General features: G+C 37.7%; 2 protein-coding genes across 2 annotated transcripts; both read right to left on the reverse strand.

The window, feature by feature from the left end:
• Nucleotides 1-1,707: 1,707 nt before the first annotated feature.
• LOC107801011 (peptidyl-prolyl cis-trans isomerase) lies at nt 1,708-2,492 on the reverse strand. The gene has a single exon (XM_016624276.2). It carries the CDS (start codon nt 2,434-2,436, stop codon nt 1,918-1,920), a length of 519 nt encoding a protein of 172 aa, XP_016479762.1. The 5' UTR covers nt 2,437-2,492; the 3' UTR covers nt 1,708-1,917.
• Nucleotides 2,493-19,453: 16,961 nt separating this feature from the next.
• Nucleotides 19,454-20,233, reverse strand: LOC142173572 (uncharacterized). Its single transcript, XM_075239191.1, has 2 exons — nt 19,922-20,233; nt 19,454-19,681 (listed from the first exon to the last, which is right to left on the reverse strand). Exons 1-2 carry the CDS (start codon nt 20,231-20,233, stop codon nt 19,454-19,456), a joined length of 540 nt encoding a protein of 179 aa, XP_075095292.1.
• Between the last annotated feature and the right edge of the window lie 700 nt (nt 20,234-20,933).

Here is a 20,933-nt window from a genome sequence, read left to right on the forward strand (position 1 = left end):
TTTTTTTTGTAAGACTAAAAAAATGATGTGGCATATTTTATTTGATGTGGATATTAATATTAGCGTGATTGAGCAATACACAGGACCAAAGGGTTTAAAATAGTGTGTTTTAACAGGTAAAAGTGTCTAGATAAAACTTCATAGAATATAAGGACCGTAATGACAAATCGGAATAATTACAAAAATCTATTAGACTATTCTACTTAAAATATATTCCAAACTCCAAAAATCACTTTTTATCTCATATTCAAACACTCTTTCTCTCCCCCCTCCAAGTTTTAATCAAATACATAATGCTAGCTTAGTTTATTGAGATTATCTGATGGACAATTGATTGGCAGGGAATTAATAATGACGAATTTTTGCTCAGAGTTCAATAACATAAGAAACTTTTTAGACATGCCAAAGGTATCGTCTAATACAATAAAGCATTTATAAGAGCATGTCATTTAAGTATAACAAAAGATTTAAAATTTAAAATGTTCTAATACATAAAGGTGCATTTATTTCAAACAAGCTAAAAAAAAAAGCTAATACATAAAGACAGCTTTTTTTTTCTTTTGGAAACTTAATGCAAATGCTCTCTGTGTGAACAATCAATTAGTATTGTCTTAATTAGTGAAACAATAAAGAACGAAACAACTTCTAGATATATATAGGAATGTGTACTATCTGGAAACAACTTTTGTAATCATATAGATGCATTCATTTTCGAAAGGAGGGCAAAGTTTTGCAAAGTCACATGTAAGCATGTTTGGCCAAATTTCTAATGTCAAAAATATATTTATTCTTTTTCAAAAATATTTTTTTTTTTAACTTAGAGATGTTTGGTAAGCTTTTTTGGGGAAAAAATATTTTTGAGAAAGAAGCAGAATCAATTTCTAATAAGTAGAAAAAAGTAGTTTCTTCTCAAAAGTATAAGTAGTTTTGACTTTTCTTCTTACCAAAAATACTTTTAACAAAATATACTATATACCAAAATAATCGGTAAATCTAATACTTAAAATATTAATGTATAAATATTTTTTATTATTTTTAGGATAACTTTTTAATATATAGTAACTTTAGGGGTGAATAATTTTATATTTGTTGAATGATTTTTAATATATTTAACTTATATTAAAAGAATTAAGTATTTTTAAATTTTATTTTCATATTTTACTTAAATAAAATAAAAAAATTTAATTATTACATGTAATAATAAATTTTTAAGATTACTTAAATAAATTATTACTCAAAAGTGCTAGCGAATTTCTCCCCGAGTTCTTTTTTCCAAAGAACTGATTTCTCCGGCCAAACAGGCTAATAGCCAGATTAGTATCCTCTACGCTCTACAGTATATTTTCTTCTTCAAAATCAGTCATAATAATAGAAATAAAATAAAAAATCCGGTGATACTTCGATGGTGCGCCACATCCACAATTGTGGACCGTCACTACAATCACACCACTCAATACAATCCATACCACGAAATAAAATATCGTTTCGGAATCAGATTCACTTCTCAAAAAATAGGCCTCACAACTCTTGAGGAAACTTATGGACAAGAGAACAAAATCAATTCACGCGAACCGCATCGGTCAAAAGTCGGTCGCCTCTTTATCAGCCAAAATACAAAACGCCAAAATAATAACTTGACTTCGTTTAGATCACGAATAAAAAAGATCATTCTACCAAAACAGGAGATAATTAAAACAAAAATCAAAATTAGCAGAGTAAACTAAAGTATTATCTTATTTAAACCATAGTCTTAAGATTAAACATAAACTGGTAGAAGCAGGCTAATACCAATTACAGCACAACCCTAGAACTAGACCCACAGTAAGCAAGCAGTAACCGATAGATTAAAATTGAAAACAAAGCCAAAAACGGCGACTTAAATATAGATAAACTAGATCATCATCAACGTCATCAGATCTAGGAGAGTTGACCACAGTCAGCAACCACAACAGGCTTGGAGCACCTTCCAGATCCAGATCCAACAGCCTCAGCCTTCTTAATCACATCATAGCCTTCAACAACTTGACCGAACACAACGTGCTTGCCGTCGAGCCACTCAGTCTTAGCGGTACAGATGAAGAACTGAGAACCGTTGGTTCCGGGTCCAGCATTAGCCATGGAGAGGATTCCTGGACCGGTGTGCTTCCTCTTGAAGTTCTCGTCGGCGAATTTGGCACCGTAGATTGATTCACCTCCGGTACCGTTTCCGGCGGTGAAATCACCTCCTTGACACATGAACCCTGGGATCACACGGTGGAAGGTTGAGCCTTTGTAGTGCAAAGGCTTGCCCATCCTTCCGACGCCTTTCTCGCCGGTGCAGAGAGCGCGGAAGTTCTCTGCCGTCTTAGGAACGGTGTCGGCATAGAGCTCCATCACCACACGGCCAGCTGGTGCGCCGCCGATGGTAAGGTCAAAGAACACCTTTGGGTTTGCCATCTCTCTAGATTTTTCAGTGAGGTTTTCGATGTGTACGATTTGTGCTTAGGGTTTAAGCTAGACGGAACATTATATAGGAAGATGTGAAAGCGGATAATTTAAAGTAAGATAATCGTAGCCGTCGGATTGAGACAGGTGTCAGGATCTTGGAGAATCTGATAGAGAAAGGGTTTGGGTTAAAAGTCACCGTGGCTGGTTAGAATCTTACCATGGTTAGTCAGAGTTATGGCTAATCACGTGATATATGCGTCACCGATGTTAATGGGCGACATAAAGCCCAAGAAGGAAAGATATACAAGCCCAAAGTCTGAGCCCAAGATCAAGCCCAAGTCCATTTTGAATGACGAACCTAAACCTTTTCTTAGACCTTTCCTTTCAAGCCTGACTACGGTTCTACTAAAGTTTTTCTTCTCTTATTAAATAATGGAATTTTTACATTCCTATACACTATTTCAATATTTATTATTCTCCCTACTCAAATTTTAATATAATTACATATTATATACCCAATTATCAATTATGTACATTTTTAGGCATTTAATGATAATAATTAGTGTACTAAAATTACTCTAACGTATCTTCCACTCCCCACGTTTCTCTCTCCACATCCCCCCCCCCTCCCCCACGTATCTTGCACTCACCCACGTTTTTCTCTCCACAAACATCAGTATCTCTCCATTAACACCTATTTCCACCCTTCTTCAAAAATCAGTCTACATTTTTTCACTCTTCTTCAAAAATCCCTCTTCATTTTTATAGATTCAAGCTCTAAATACTCTACCACACACCTTCATTAACGCATGTTACTTGCTTAATTTTCAATGAAGAAGAAAATAGTTTCAAAGATCAGCCCTAAAAAAGCTAAAGTAAGTGATATTCCTACATTTGATTTGGGTGTTTTCTCAGAGAATTCACCAAAAAAAGTTTCAAAATCAACACATGCAAAAGAAGAGACCAAGCCCAGGCTTTTCCCTCGTGAAGCTAGGGCAGAAGCTCGTACAAAACAAAAGTAAGATATGGATGTTGGTGAATCCTCGATACCTGTTAAATCTGCAAAACGGAAAGGCAAAGAAATTGCTTCCGATGATGATTTCGTCGAAGAAGAAGCTATCATGAAAGTTGCAAAAAAAATTAGAGTGTCTCTTATTGTTAAACCTTCAAAAAAAAAGGTTCAAAAATCTTGTAAAAGTATTCCCCAACAGTCTTTGGAGAAGGTAAAAATTTAGAAGTTTCAATTTATTTATTTATTAAAGCTAAAAAACGTGTTCTCATTCTTATGAATATGCATAATTTTTGTTTTTGTAGTTGTAAAAATTTTGTCTACATTGTGTAGATTTATTGTAGATTTATATTTTTTCTGATTGTAGATAAATTGTAGTATAAACGTAATTATTTTGTTTTCTAGTTTTGACTCTGTTTTTATGATTGTAGATAAATTGTAATATAACTGTAGTTATTTTATTTTTTGGTTTTGACTCTGTTTTTCTGATTGTAGATAAATTGTAGTATAAATGTAGTTATTTTATTTTCTGGTTTTGAAACAAGTTTTAATAACTTTCTTTTTCTTTTGCTGTAGAAGGGACCTTTTTTGCACCGATTGATGTTGATTATGGGATCATTAGGCTCCACACATTATCCGACCCCACTATTCCTGGCCAAATCAAGGATTTACTGTCTGAAAATGGTTTAAAGCTGTTTAAGAAGACATGTTTTAGGTATTTTCTTTCCTTGCCCAAAATATGTATGCAAAATCAAGCAATTCATCTTCTCATGAAGTATGAATTGAACGCATCTAGTTCCGACTTTTTTTCAGCAGAGATAGAGGGTGAGAGGCTGAATTTTGGTTTGAGAGAGTTTGCCCTGATTAGTGGCCTTAGATGTTTTACGGAAGTTACAGACTTTGGTTACACACCTAAGTATGACAGTAAAATAATGAGAAGTTGTAATGACCCAACCGGTCATTTTGACTTTTAGAACCCCTTTTCCCTAAATAAAACTTTATGTATGTGCTTTTATTAATTTATGACTTGCGGAGATGGTTGGTTCGAGATTTGAAAGTGTTCGGGTTGAAATCAGAACACTTGGTTCCTTAAGTTGGCTTTAAAATGCTAAGTTTGACTTCGGTCAACATTTTGAGAAAACGACCCCGGAATAGAATTTTGATGATTCCAACAGCTCTGTATGGTGATTTTGGACTTAGGAGCGTGTTCGAAATTTTATTTGGAAGTCCGTAGTTAAATTAGGCTTGAAATGGCTAAAATAGAAATTTAAGCTAGGAAGTTTGACCGTGGAATTGACCTTTTGATATCGGGGTTGGAATCCAGTTCTGAAAATTTTCATAGCTCCGTTATGTCATTTATGACTTGCGTGCAAAATTTGAGGTCAATCGGACTTGATGTGATAGGTTCTGGCGTCGTTTGTAGAAATTGAAAGTTTCATAGTTCATTAGGCTTGAATCTATGTGTGATTCTTATTTTTTGTATTGTTGGATGTGATTTGAAGACTCGACTAAGTCCGTATGATGTTTTAGGACTTGTTGGTATATTTGGTTGAGGTCCCGAGGGCCTCGGATGAGTTTCGGATGGTTAACGGATCTAAAATGGGACTTAAACAGCTGCTACAAAAGCTGCTGCAAATGTTCTTCTGCCCAGAAATCGAGCCAAGGCTCGAGGGCCATGATCGAAGACAAGGCTTGAGGGCCATGATCGAAGGCAAGCTCGAAGGCCAGTGATCGAAGGCCCATGATCGAGCCACAGGATCAAGGGCTATGACTGAGGCCAGTGATCGAAGGCCATAAAGATCGAAGTCATGATCGATGGCTGTGACCGAGGCCAGGATCGAGGGCCATAAAGATCGAAGCCATGATCAATACCCAGGATCGATGGCTTCCTCAGCAGTTTATAACAATGGAAATTTCGTCCCATTTGCCATTTTTGACGAACTTGAGCTTTAGCAGAATCGATTTTTGAAAGATTTTCAAGAAAAAATATTCGGGTAAGTGATTCTAACTCAGATTTGGTCAATATACACAAATATATCATTATTTTCACCATTTAATTAGTGTATTGAGATAGAAATTTGGGAAAATTTTAGAAATCTCATCAAAACGATTTTTTGAGATTTCGGTGTCGATTCGCAGACGCATTTGAGTGAAACTGGTATGGTTAGACTCGTAATTGAATGGGTTGTGGGATTTTATAAGTTTCACCGGATTCCAGGACGTGGGCCTCACGGGCGATTTTTGAACTAATTTCGGATTTTATTGAAAAAAGTAGTATTTTCTTATGAAATTGATTCCTATAATTTTTGTTGACTATATCGAATTAATTATGACTAGATTCGAGTCGATCAGAGTTAGAAAGTCGAGGAAAAGGCATACTACTTGGTTAAATTGGAGCAAGTCGAGGTAAGTGACTTGTCTAACCTTGTGTGGGGGAAATTTTTCCTAGGTTTGGTATTGAAGTGATAAATTGAAATGTGTTGAAAGCCATGTACACGAGGTGACGAGTATGTAAACGGGTTAAATGTGAAAGATTATATCTTTAAATTGTGTAGATCATTGTTGCATATTAATTAAATAATTTTACCTTGTTATATTCTTCATCATTTATTTAAATGTTTATAATTTAAATTGCTTGATATTTTTCTGCTAATTGTTACATGTTTAGTTGGAACTTGGTTTCTTTTATTCTGTGCATTATTTGAAGGTTGATTTTCTTTAAATTAAATATTATTAATACGAAGTATTTGACATTTTTAAATTTGGTATTTAAGCAACATATTAAAGATTTTGAAATATTATTTTGTTAAATTATTTATTCCTGAATATTTTTGTAAGATTTTCGTACTCATTGTGATGGAGCCATGAGCTCTTATTTGTGGAAAACAAATATTATTGTTGATTTATTTGGCATGAGTCGTGAGCTCTTTATTGTGAAAAATATTATTGTTGAATTATTTTGGCAAGTTGAATTATTTGGGCAATTGAGGTGCAAATTGTGATATATTATGATATTGATACGCATGTGGTGGTATAAGATTTGGGTGTTGAGAAGCATGCAGTGAGATAAGGATGGCTCGATACGCGCGGCTAGTAGGGGAAACTACTAGAAGTCATGCGGTGTGATAAGGATGACTAAAACGCGAGATGCTATTTCGAAAAAAATATTTTCTTTAAAATAAATTGTGAAGGCTCCCGCGGTGATATAGGAAAATGTGATATTATGAATTTATTTATGATTTGGGACTACGAGGCGGTACCTCGGGAGTGCCCTTGTTGATATTGATTTATGGCTGCAGTCGCCTTTGATTATTGTTGTGATTTTCTTAAAGTTGAAAAGAATTCTATTTTGTTTCCACGAGGTATTAATTTTCATTTTTTGGTGTAATTAAATGGTAACATACTACTTGACTCATTTCCATTGTCATATTATTTTATTATATTGTTAAACATTTTACCATGCCATTAATTATTTTCCAGTAGGGCCTGACCTGACCTCGTCACTACTCTATCGAGGTTAGGCTTGGCACTTACTGGGTACCGCTGTGGTGTACTCATACTACGCTTCTGCACATCTTTTTGTGCAGATCCAGGTACCTCTTATCAGACCAGGTATCAAAAAACTAGCTGTACGAGGAGACTTCGAGGTATATCTGTCAGCGTCCGCAGAATCTGGAGTCCCCTTCTATCTTACTATGTTGTCTTCCTTATTTGCTTTAGACTCTGATGTATAGAGACATAAAGAATAAATTCTTAGAAGCTTGTGACTTATTTTTACTGGGTTTGGGGAGTTGTAATTATTTGAATTGTAGTTTATTTATTTCAGATATTTATTATTATTCCACATTGATAGGCTTACCTAGTCTTAGAGACTAGGTGTCATCACGACCTCCTACGGAGGAAATTTGGGGTCATGACAAGTTGGTATCAGAGCACTAGGTTCATAGGTGTTATGAGTCACAAGAAGGTTTAGTAGAGTCTTGCGGATCGGTACAGAGACGTCTGTACTTATCTTTAGGAAGCTATAGAACTGTTAGAAAAATATTCACTTCTTTGATTCCTTATCGTGCGCAATTGTTGAATTCAAAGTTACAAACCATTAACTTTCTATTCTCTCACAGATGGTGAGGACACGCATAACTGGATCCGATGATCAGACACCCGTGCCCCCTGTTGGAGCCGCAAGAGGCCGGGGTCGGGGTAGAGGTCGAGGAAGACCACGTAGTGCAGCCAGAGCACCTGCACGAGCTGCTGCACCAGAGCCACCAGTAGCTCCAGTTGGAGAACAGGCACCTGAGACGCGTGTTACTACTCCTGCACTTCAGGAGACTCTTGCCCAGTTTTTGAGCATGTTTGGCACTCTAGCTCAGGCAGGGTTAATTCCAATTTCTCCTACCACATCTCAGGCCGGGGGAGGAGTACAGACTCCCGCCGCCCGTACTCCAGAGCCACGGGCCCAAGTTGACCATGACCCAGAGGTTATACCAGTGCAGCCAGTGGCCCCAGTTCGGCCTAAGATTAGGACAACAGTTTCATAGGGCGAGCAGCTCAGGCTCGAGAGGTACAAGAAGTACCACCCCCCCACTTTTAGCGGTTTAGCTTCAGATGATGCTCAGGGTTTTCTAGAGGAATGTCATTGTATCCTTCGTACTATGGGTATTGTGGATTCCAGTGGGGTTTCTTTCACGGCATTCCAATTTAAAGGAGCATCCTACTAGTGGTGGCGGGCATATGAGTTGGATAGTCCCGCTGAGGCATCTTCACTCACTTGGACTCAATTCTCAGATATATTCTTAAGGGAGTATGTTCCTCAGAGTCTTAGAGATGCATGGTGCGCAAAGTTTGAGCAGCTGCGCCAGGATTCTATGACCGTGTCAGAGTATGCAGTCCGATTTAGTGAGTTGGCTAGGCATGCACCAGCCTTAGTTGCTACTGTTCGAGAGCGGGTTCGCAGATTTATTGAGGGTCTCCACCCTAGTATCAGATTCAATATGGCCCGAGAGCTAGAGATGGACATCACATACCAACAAGCGGTATCAATTGCTAGGAGATTAGAAGGTATGCGGACTCGGGAGAGGGAAGAGAGGGAAACTAAGAGACCCCGAGATTCTAGCACATATAATAATTCTCGTGCCCCAGTTGCAGCCCGTCATGGTAGAGGTTATGTGAGTCGTCCTATTCATTCAGCACTTCCAGCTTCCAGTGGTGTTCCGACTACTCCCAGACCTCAGGTTCCATAATATGCACCGCTAGTATCTATTGTACCTCTTGTACGGGGTGCTTTCAGCGGACAATCTAGTCAATCAGGCCTGAGCCAGTCCCAGCAGCCACGTCCTCCGAGGGCTTGTTTTGAGTGTAGTGACACTCGTCATATAGTGAGGGATTGTCCCAGATTTAGGAGGGGTGCACCTCCACAGATTTCTCAGGCCACACCCATTCCACAATGCCCTTAGGCTTCTCAGGCCATGATTACTGTACCAGTTATCACTCCACCTGCACAGACAGCCAGAGGTGGAGGTCGGGCAGGTAGCCTAGAGGGGGAGGCCAGGCCAGATATTATGCCCTTCCTACTAGGACAGATGTCGTTGCATCCGATTCTGTTATCACAGGTGTTATTCTGGTCTGTCATAGAGATGCATCAGTCTTATTTGATCCAGGCTCCACTTATTCTTATATGTCATCTTATTTTGCCCCGTATTTGGGCATATCACATGATTCCTTGAGTTCTTCTGTTTATGTATCTACACCCGTGGGTGAATCTATTATTGTGGACCGTGTGTATCGGTCGTGTTTAATCGTTATCAGTGGTTTTGAGACCAGAGCTGATTTATTATTACTCAGTATGGTAGATTTTGATATTATTTTGGGCATGGACTGGTTGTCGCCCTATCATGCTATTCTTGATTATTACGCCGAGACGGTGACATTGGTTATGCCAGGTCTATCGCGGCTAGAGTGGAGAGGTACCTCAGATCATGTTCCTGGCAGGGTTGTTTTATTTCTTAAAGCTCAACGAATGGTTGAGAAGGGGTGTGATGCGTATCTGGCTTGTGTGAGAGATGTTAGTATTGACACTACTACCGTGGAGTCAGTTCCTATAGTAAGGGATTTTCCTGATGTATTTCTAGCGGACCTCCCAGGTATGCCACCCGACATGGATATTGATTTTGGTATTGATTTGTTATTGGGCACTCTGCCTATTTCTATTCCACCATATCGTATGGCCCCAGCAGAGTTGAAAGAGTTAAAAGAATAATTACAGGAATTGTTCGATAAGAGCTTCATTCGGCCCAGTGTATCGCCTTGGGGTGCTCCTGTCTTATTTGTAAAGAAGAAGGACGGTTCTATGCAGATGTGTATTGATTACCGCCAGCTGAACAAGGTTACAGTGAAGAACATGTATCCATTGCCACGTATTGATGACCTATTTGATCAGCTTTAGGGTGCCAGGGTGTTCTCTAAAATTGACTTGCATTCAGACTATCATCGGTTGAAGATTCGGGAGCCAGATATCCCAAAGATTGCTTTCAGGACTCGGTACGGTCATTACGATTTCCTTGTGATGTCTTTTGGGCTGACCAACGCCCCAGCAACATTTATGCACTTAATGAATAGTGTATTTCAGCCCTATCTTAATTCTTTCATTATTGTGTTTATTGACGACATTTTAGTGTATTCCCGGAGTCGGGAAGATCATGAACAACACCTGAGGACTGTGCTTCAGATTTGAAAGAAAAAAGTTATATGCAAAATTTTCAAAGTGTGAATTCTGGCTTGATTCAGTGGGATTTTTTGGGGCATATAATTTCGTGCGAGGGGATTAAGGTAGATCCGAAGAAGATTGAAGTAGTGCAGAGTTGGTCCAGACCGTCCTCAGCTACGGAAATCTGGAGTTTCCTTGGTTTGGTAGGGTATTATCGTCGATTTATAGAGGGTTTCTCTTCTATTGCTGCATCTATGACCAAATTTACCCAGAAAGGTGCTCCATTCAGGTAGAATAGAGGAATGTGAGGAGAGCTTCCAAAAGCTCAAGGCAGCCTTGACTACAGCCCCAGTATTGGTATTACCTACAGGTTCAGGGTCTTATACTGTGTATTGTGATGCATCGCGTATTGGTCTAGACGCAAGACGGTAGGGTGATTGCCTACGCGTCCAGATAGTTAAAGGTACATGAGAAGAATTATCCGGTCCATGACCTTGAGTTAGCAGCTATTGTTCATGCCTTGAAGATTTGGCGGCATTATTTATACGATGTCCATTGTGAGGTCTACACCGATCACCGGAGTCTACAACATCTGTTTAAACAGAAGGATATTAATTTGCGGCAGCGGAGATGGTTGGAGTTGCTTAAGGATTATGATATCACAATTCTCTATCATCCCGGGAAGGACAATGTAGTGACCGATGCCTAGAGTCGTAAGGCGGAGAGTTTGGGCAGCTTAGCATATTTACCGGTAGCAGAGAGGCCTTTAGCCTTGGATGTTCAGGCCTTGGCCAAACAGTTTGTCAGGTTGGATATTTCCGAGCCGAGACAAGTTTTGGCTTGTGTGATTTCTCAGTCTTCTTTTTATGATCGTATCAGGGAGCGTCAATATGATGACCTATATCTGCTTGTCCTTAAGGACACAGTTCAGCACGGTGATGCCAAGGAAGTCACTATTGGAGATGACGATGTATTACGGATGCAGGTCAGGCTATGCGTGTCTAATGTAGATGGTTTGCGTGAGTTGATTCTCCAGGAGGCTCACAGTTCACGGTACTCCATTCATCCTGGTGCTGCAAAGATGTATCAGGACTTGAGACAACATTATTGGTGGAGGCGGATGAAGAAAGACATAGTGGAGTATGTAGCTCAATGCCTAAATTGTCAACAGGTGAAATATGAGCATCAGAGACTGGGTGGATTACTTCAGAAGTTAGAGATTCCATAATGGAAATGGGAGTGAATCACTATGGATTTCGTTGTTGGGCTCCCACAGACTTAGAGGAAGTTCGATGCAGTTTGGGTGATTGTGGATAGGTTGACCAATTCAGCTCATTTCATTCCTGTGATGACTACCTATTCTTCTGAGCAGTTGGCTCAAATCTATATCTGTGAGATTGACAGACTTCATGGCGTACCGGTATCTATCATCTCTAACCGGGGTACACAGTTTTGGAGGGCTGTACAGCGAGAGTTGGGTACTCGTATGGAGTTGAGTACAACATTTTACCCTCAGACGGACGGGAAGTCCGAACGCACTATTCAGATACTGGAGGATATGCTTCGTGCGTGTGTGATAGATTTTGGGGTGCTTGGGATCAGTTCTTACCACTTGTGGAGTTTGTTTACAACAACAGTTATCAGTCGAGCATTCAGATGGCTCCGTATGAGGCCTTGTATGGTAGGCAGTGCCGGTCTCCAGTGGCTTGGTTCGAACCAGGCGAAGCTAGGCTATTGGGTACAGACTTAGTTCAGGAGCCCTTGGAAAAGGTTAAATTGATTCAGGATCGACTTTGTACAACCCAATCTAGACAAATGAGTTATGCGGATCGGAAGGTTCGTGATATTGCATTCATGGTTGGTGAGCGGGTCTTGCTCCGGGTTTCTCCTATGAAGGGTGTGATGAGGTTCGGGAAGAAGGGGAAGTTGAGCCCTAGGTATATTGGGCCTTTTGAGATTATTGAAAGAGTTGGAGAGGTGGATTACAAACTTGCACTACCACCTAGTCTCTCTGCAGTTCATCCGATATTCCATGTTTCTATGCTCCGGAAGTATCACGGTGATCCGTCTCATGTATTAGACTTCAGTTCGGTTCAGTTGGACAAGGATCTATCTTATGTGGAGGAACCAATGGCTATTTTGGAAAGGCAGGTTCGAAAGTTGAGGTCAAAGAACATTACTTCCGTGAAGGTTCAGTGGAGGGGGCATCCGGTTGAGGAGGCGACTTGGGAGACCAAGCATGTATACGCAGCTGTTATCCCCATCTTTTCACCACTCCAGGTATAATTCTAAACCCGTTCGAGGACGAACGTTTGTTTAAGAGGTGGAGAATATAATGACCCAATCGGTCATTTTGACTTTTAGAACCCCGTTCCCCTAAATAAAACTCCTTGTATGTACTTTTATTAATTTATGACTTGCGGGGATGGTTGGTTCGAGATTTGAAAGTGTTCGGGTTGAAATCAGAACACTTGGTTCCTTAAATTGGCCTTAAAATGCTAAGTTTGACTTCGGTCAACATTTTGAGAAAACGAACCCCGGAATAGAATTTCCATGATTCCAACAGCTCCGTATGGTAATTTTGGACTTAGGAGCGTGTTCGGAATTTTATTTGGAAGTCCGTAGTTAAATTAGGCTTGAAATGGCTAAAATAGGAATTTAAGCTTGGAAGTTTGACCGTGGAGTTGACTTTTTGATATCGGGGTCAGAATCCAGTTCTCAAAATTTTCATAGCTCAGTTATGTCATTTATGACTTGCGTACAAAATTTGAGGTCAATCGAACTTGATTTGATAGGTTCCGGCGTCGTTTGTAGAAATTGAAAGTTTCAAAGTACATTAGGCTTGAATCTATGTGTAATTCTTATTTTTAGTGTTGTTGGATATGATTTGAAGACTCGACTAAGTCCGTATGATGTTTTAGGACTTGTTGGTATATTTGGCTGAGGTCCCGAGGGCCTCGGGTGAGTTTCGGATGGTTAACGGATCTAAAATGGGACTTAAACAGCTGCTGCAAATGTTCTTCTGCCCAGAAATCGAGCCCAGGCTCGAGGGCCATGATCGAAGACAAGGCTCGAGGGCCATGATCAAAGGCACACTCGAAGGCCAGTGATCGAAGGCCTAGGATCGAGGCCCGGGATCGAGGGCTATGACCGAGGCCAGTGATCGAAGGCCATAAAGATCGAAGCCATGATCAATACCCAGGATCGATGGCTGTGACCGAGTCCAGGATCGAGGGCCATAAAGATAGAAGCCATGATCGATACCTAGGATCGATGGCTGCCTCGACAGTTTATAAAACTGGGGATTCCGTCCCATTTGCCATTTTTGACGAGCTTGAGCTTGAGGAGAAGCGATTTTTGATAAATTTTCAAGGAAAAATATTTGGGTAAGTGATTCTAACTCGGATTTGGCGGTATGGTTGGACTCGTAATTGAATGGGTTGTCGAATTTTGTGCCGGATTCCGAGACATGGGCCCCACAGACGATTTTTGAACTAATTTTGGATTTTATTGAAAAATATAGTATTTTCTTATGAAATTGATTCCTATAATTTCTGTTGACTACATCGAATTAATTATGACTAGATTCGAGTTGATCGGAGTCGGAAAGTCGAGGAAAAGGCATACTACTTGGTTAAATTGGAGCAGGTCGAGGTAAGTGACTTGTCTAACCTTGTGTGGGGGAAATTTTCCCTAGGATTGGTATTGAAGTGATAAATTAAAATGTGTTGAAAGCCGTGTACGCGAGGTGACGAGTATATAAACGGGCTAAATGTGAAAGATTATGTCTTTAAATTGTGTAGATCATTGTTACATATTAATTAAATAATTTTACCTTGTTATATTCTTCATCATTTATTTAAATATTTATAATTTAAATTGCTTAACCTTTTCTTGCTAATTGTTACCTGTTTAGTTGGAACTTGGTTTCTTTTATTCTGTGCATTATTTGAAGGTTGATTTTCTTTAAATTAAGTATTATTAATACAAAATATTTGATATTTTTAAATTTGGTATTTAAGCAACATATTAAAGATTTTAAAATATTATTTTGTTGAATTATTTATTCCTGAATATTTTTGTAAGATTTTCGTACTCATTGTGATGGAGCCGTGAGCTCTTATTTGTGGAAAAAAAATATTATTGTTGATTTATTTGGCATGATCCGTGACCTCTTTATTGTGAAAAATATTGTTGTTGAATTATTTTGACAAGTTGAATTATTTGGGTACTTGAGGTACAAATTGTGATATTGATATGCATGCGGTGGTATAAGGTTTGGGTGATGAAATGCATGCGCTGAGATAAGGATGGCTTGATACGCGTGGCTAGTAGGGGAAACTACTAGAAGTCATGCGGTATGATAAGGATGGCTAAAACACGAGATGCTATTTCGAAAAAAAATATTTTCTTTAAAATAAATTGTGAAGGCTCCCGCGGTGATATAAGAAAATGAGATATTGTGAATTTATTTATGATTTAGGACTACGAGACGGTACCTCAGGAGTGCCCTTGTTGATATTGATTTATGGACGCAGTCGCCTTTGATTATTGTTGTGATTTTCTTAAAGTTAAAACGAACTCTATTTTGTTTCCACGAGGTATTAATTTTCATTATTTGGTATAATTAAATGGTGACATACTACTTGACTCATTTCCATTGTCATATTATTTTATTATATTGTTAAACATTTTACCATGCCATTAATTATTTTCCAGTAGGGCCTGACCTGACCTCGTCACTACTCTACCGAGGTTAGGCTTGGCACTTACTGGGTACCATTGTGGTGTACACATACTACGCATCTGTACATCATTTTGTGCAGATCCAGATACCTCTTATCAGACCAGGCATCAGTAAACTAGCTGTACGAGGAGACTTCGAGATATACCTGCCAGCGTCCGCAGACTCCGGAGTCCCCTTCTATCTCACTATGTTTTCTTCCTTATTTGCTTTAGACTCTGATATATAGAGACATAGAGAATAAATTCTTAGAAGCTTGTGACTTATTTCTATCGGGTTTTGGGAGTTGTAATTATTTGAATTGTAGTTTATTTATTTCAGATATCTATTATTATTCCGCATTGATAGGCTTACCTCGTCTTAGAGACTAGGTGCCATCACGACCTCCTATGGAGGGAATTTGGGGTTGTGACATAAGTTATTTTCCAAACAAGGAAAAAGTTGAGAAGTCATACTTAAAACAAATTGTAACCAGCCGTAGTTGGGTGAACGATGAAGATGCAGTCAAGTTGTATATTCTCTATCTCATAGAATTCTTCCTCTGTTCTTTAGACAAAGATAATGTAGGTTTTATAGATTATTTTAGGTTCTATTTGGTGGACTCAGGGTAGTATGCGAACTACGCATGGGGTAGTGAATGTTATACACAATTGCTTCAGTCCGTTAGGCATAAGCTCAACCCTTCTGTTCATTTTTATGTCATTCGAGGCTTTGCACTAGCTATTCAAATATGGTTGTATGGGCGTTGCTCTACCGTCAACACTAATATAGCTACAAGGGTTTCTAATTCAATCCCTCGCATACTTAGCTGGTCAACTAGTAAGGACAAGATATGGTTATATGCAATTGAAGATAGAATGATCAAACCATCATGGATCAAGATAAATGGTTTTCACTTCTGTGCAGACAATCTAATACAAATTATCTACATATTTTATACATATTATGTCTAAGTCACTCATATTTCTTTTTTCACTCAGTTCACCAATATAATTGAAGCACCAGAAGAGCTTTCAAGAATGAATTTGCCAGATAAAGTTGAATACATCCTTGAAGAAGTTGAAACAAAGTCTGAGCATCCAATAGATGCTCTATCTCCATCCGGACATAAGCAGGCAATTGGAATAGATGACAAGAAAGATATTGTGAAACAAATAAAAAAAATTAAGAAAAGATGTTGACAAGGTAATATATATACATAATCCTAGATGGTTTCTTTAATTTATGTTATGCAAATTATTTTGTTAACGCTTTCTATTTTAATATGTAGGTTGGTTCAGATCTTGGAACTTTCAAGAAAGAGATTTTTGAAGAACTAGGTAGCATTCAACTGCTACTCAATGATTCAATCAAGACTGTTTTACATGCGATAAACAGTCAAAAGGATAACATTGATACTAAGGTTTCATTTGAAATATATTCATTTTAGACAACATTTTTTACCATGTCTAAGTTTATATTATCATTCATAAAGTATATAGCCTAACAAATTAAATGCCTGCAGTTTACTGACAGTTCTACGAAAAATGATGAGTACTCCAAAGAAAAGAACAATCAACACTTTTCGGACAGTAGTGCTAAACCAGTGCATGCCAGCAGCAGTAAAACAAGCATCTACATTATATCTACATTATACCTACAATATATCTACAATATATCTACATATCTACATTACGTCTACAATATATCTACATATATCTACATATCTACATTATGTCTACAATATATCTACATATCTACATTATGTCTACAATATATCGACATATTACCTAAATTACCAGCAACTAATCTGCATTATATGTCCAATGATTTTCTTAGATACAAGGCACGTAAATGACATAGAAATTGAAGAGAATGTTCCTGTAGGTGTTGATTTATCTTCCCAATTTGAAGGGGCATTTGATGAAGAGAATGCATGTATGATTTAGTACATGTTATCATCACATTTCACAATACATTTTGCATATCAGCTGCAGGACAATATTTCAACAAATTTACTACAATTAAACTACAATTTATATGCAGTGATGTTAATATTTACTATAAGTTATCTACAATTTTATTAAGTTATACATATTTATTGTAACAAACAAGGAAACTATGCATGTAGAATCTCCAAAACAGGAAGCTACAATAAGCATTCCAAGAGAACAAAAAAATGAGGAGAAGAAGACAAAAATGCAATCTCCCATTCAAGAAGAGAACGTTATACAACAAGGAGATGATTGTTGTGAAGATTTCAGTGGTATTATACATTACATTATAATTGTAGGGAAAAAAACAGGCTTAATATAAGTTTCAATTTTCAATAAAGAGCTGATGCAACATGTCTTCTTATTCTTTTGTTTTAAAATTTGAAGGTGAACCAGCCGACTACATTAATGTAGGTGATTCGGACAATGACTCCAAATCTGAAAAAAGGGAAGTAACACTTGATTATTTTGAGCTGCCAGAGAACTTCTCCCAGATTGTTAAGTTAGGCGAGATTAATGAAGATGAAACAACCCTTGTGCATCAAGGAAGAACAAGACAGCCTGGAAAGCATACCAGATCCCCCTTTCTCCCTTTTTACAGTTCTGGGGGGAGCACTTCTGTTGGACGTCCAATTTTCCTCATCAAGCATCCATTTACTAGGGTTATTGGCGAAGATGTTGATCCTGGCTTGTTGGAAGAATTCAATAAGTGGTTATACTTTGGTACCGATACAGTTTCAAAGAGGTTAGTTTATACAATTTATTCATATTTTTGAGTGCATTCATCTTTTGGATTTCCACTTGAATCTACATATTTATTGTAATTGTTATGTGTTTAAATAGGAGGAATGTGCCTTATTCTGTAAAAGATAACCAGCTTAAGCCGTGGTATGATCTTGGGGTAGAGAAAGTTGATAAAAAGGAGTGGTTTTATACTTTGGCACATCCCAGACAAGTCCTCAACGACACGGTAAACACATACCCTGGCAGAATTTAATGACTAGTTGTAGTATTCTGTCATCTAAAGATTTTGTAGTTTTTTTGTTTAAAAATTGTAGTTAAATTGTATGAAGCATTGAAAAATAATGAAATCTATTTTTATGCAGCACATTGATGTTATTTTATATTATTTGAGAAAGAAAGGAAAGTATGATCCTCAAAATAAAATACGGTTTACAACCACTGATTGTATGTTCAAGACTAGAATTGAACAAATTTATCAGAGGTACATCAATGCTCCTGCCGATAAGAAGCTTGTTGTTGTCAAACCCCAGGACGTCGTAACAGAATATATATTGGGGTAGAGGTTACTCGCAAATATTGCATGGGATCAAGTTGATTTTGTGATTATGCCCATAAACATTGTGGAGAAATTTCATTGGTTGTTGGTTGTGTTTGACATTACCGATAAGGTTTTATATGTCTATGATTCTATGGTCTCTTCAGAAATCACAACCTTCTTGAATCTGTTGTCAATGAGTTTACTGTTATGATCCCCCTCTACTTGTCATGCACCGGCTTCTATGGCAAGCGTCCAGACATCAACTACAAGAACACAAAGGCATACATTGAAAAAGGTGTTACTGACCCTCTTGACATTCAGTGGTTGGTCGGTGAGATACCCCAGCAAAAAGAGGGATCACTGTATGAAAAAAACTATTTTTTCTTCTATCTATTTAACAGATTTTATTTTACAATAAATACTAAATCTTTTCCCTTATTTTTTTTTTGCAGTGACTGTGGTGTATACGTGGCTGCATTTGCAGAATATGTCAGCATTGGAGAGCTAGCAGTTTCAAAGGAAGACCTTTCTGATATTGATCAACATCGTAGACGCTATGGAGCGCTACTTTGGGATTATGCTAGGAAGAATCAAGATACTGGTGCAATTAGTGAGAGCGAGGTGACTGGCAAATTAGCAAGAAGAAAAGGTGCACCCGCTGTGAACGAGAGAACACAAGTCCGGAAGAAGAAGAATTAGTTGCCCTTTTCTGTAGAAAAATTATAGTTAAATTGTTTAGTTATAGCTGTTTTGTAGTAAAGTTGTAGACAAATTATTATCTAAGAACAAGTCAGTTGAAGTTTATTTGTAGCAGATTTGTGCTACAATTGTTTTATCCTGTGTTTTGTTATTTTATCCAGGATACTACTACTTAGAATAGGAAACATCTGTTGTTGTTTTTTTTGGTTGAAAGTTGTTAGTACTTGATATCATTATTGTTAGCATATAATTTTTTTACAACTTAACTACAATTATGTATTATATATACAAAAAATACATAATCCAATCAAGTTATGAAAGGCTAAAATGAATACACTCAGTAATTAAATAAAACAAATACAAACCAATTGCATTAAGAGCTGAAAACATTTCATTATAGGAGACAATCTTTATTCAATTTATCAACACAATTACACCTCAACTATAATTCTCTAGAACACCTCAACACAATTTATCAAAAAATCTTGTGACTTTATCAAATTTTATTCCTCTTGGGAGAATTCTTACAAGATCTTTTGTTATGCCCTTTTAGTCCGCAGTTGCCACATGAAACCTTGTACTTCTTTGCATTTACTTTATCATATGGTTTGTATCTTTATTTTTGAGGTCTTTCTGGCTCTCTTTTCCCAGTAGGTGGTATTGCAACTTCTTCAGCTATATGTTGTGGCACATTCCATTTACTTTCATCAGGCAGCGGGTCTACTGGTATTTCATAAGTATGCAAAAGGCTCTCCCTCGTGTAATAAGGAGAACAATAGTTTTCATAAGACTCATTCCTGTGCCTCAAAGCAGCCAAAGCATGTGCACAAGGAAGTTCATCAAGCTGGAATTGTCCACAACTACATCTCTTATTTTGAAGACAAACAATAAATCACTTCACACCATCTATCACTATATGGATGTGATCTGTTGAAGCCCTTATCTACAATTTCATTACAAACACACGACAAGTTGTCAGAAACATATACAAAATAACTACAATTATACAACATTTTATCTATAATTAACAGTATATATTTAGTTTGATGGAATAGTTGATCTGATGTTACTGGATATAGCTTACTCTCATCTTCTGCGATAATATCCTGTTGTCCTCCAACTCTTTGTTGTATTTTTTACCAAGGTATGTGAATGTACCCTTTGCTTTCAATAACTTTTCATTAGTCCAACGTTCAAGAAGAGTCCTCATATACTCTAATAGTTCTACTATGGGCAACTCTCTTGCATCTTTTGTTACCGCATTCAATGACTCTGCAATGTTTAATGTCATCGTCCACATTCTGTTCACTGTAGCATGTACCCGAGACCATATGTGATAGCCAATATCGTATAGGTATGCTTTAACATGCGTGTCGTTCTCTTCAATCTTTGACATTTTTTCATTAAATTCATCAAGCGTGTATGATCGCGCCGTGGCAAAGTACAATTCACTTAACTTTAGATGGCCCTTCTTGAACTTTGATCTTATATTTGTCCAAATATGCCACATGCAAGCATAATGTGGCATGCCGGTATAAACAATAGATGTTGCCTTCAAGATACTCTCATTCTGATCCGAAACAACACACATATTTGATATTTCACCATACGCATGTTTGAATTGCTCAAAAAATCACTTCCATGATGCGTCATTTTTTGAATCAACAACAACGTATGCCAGTGGTAATATGCCACCTATCACAGATGGCAAAAAGAAATTCAATTTCCATAATAAAACTGGAGATGAAAAAAAAATACACACTAAAAAACAAATTTACAACAATATTTCTACAATTAATCTATAATACTTGTTGCATACATTGTGCTAGCTGTTAACATTATTCTCCTATATGCTGACTTCAAGAAGGTCCCATCAACTACTACAACTGGCCTACAATACTCCCAACCCTTGATGGACGTACTAAGTGCAACAAATGCGTACAAGAAACAATCATCGTCAGTCTTCGGCAATTTAACTACCGACCCCAGATAAGTCTTCTCCAGAATATACAAATAACTTGGCAAGCCACTGTATACTCCCAACCTTTGCTCTCCAAGCTTACATGTATGTTAAGTTCACACCGTGTTCCGACAAT

Source organism: Nicotiana tabacum, chromosome 19, assembly GCF_000715075.1.
Source record: "Nicotiana tabacum cultivar K326 chromosome 19, ASM71507v2, whole genome shotgun sequence".
Taxonomy (NCBI): domain Eukaryota; kingdom Viridiplantae; phylum Streptophyta; class Magnoliopsida; order Solanales; family Solanaceae; genus Nicotiana; species Nicotiana tabacum.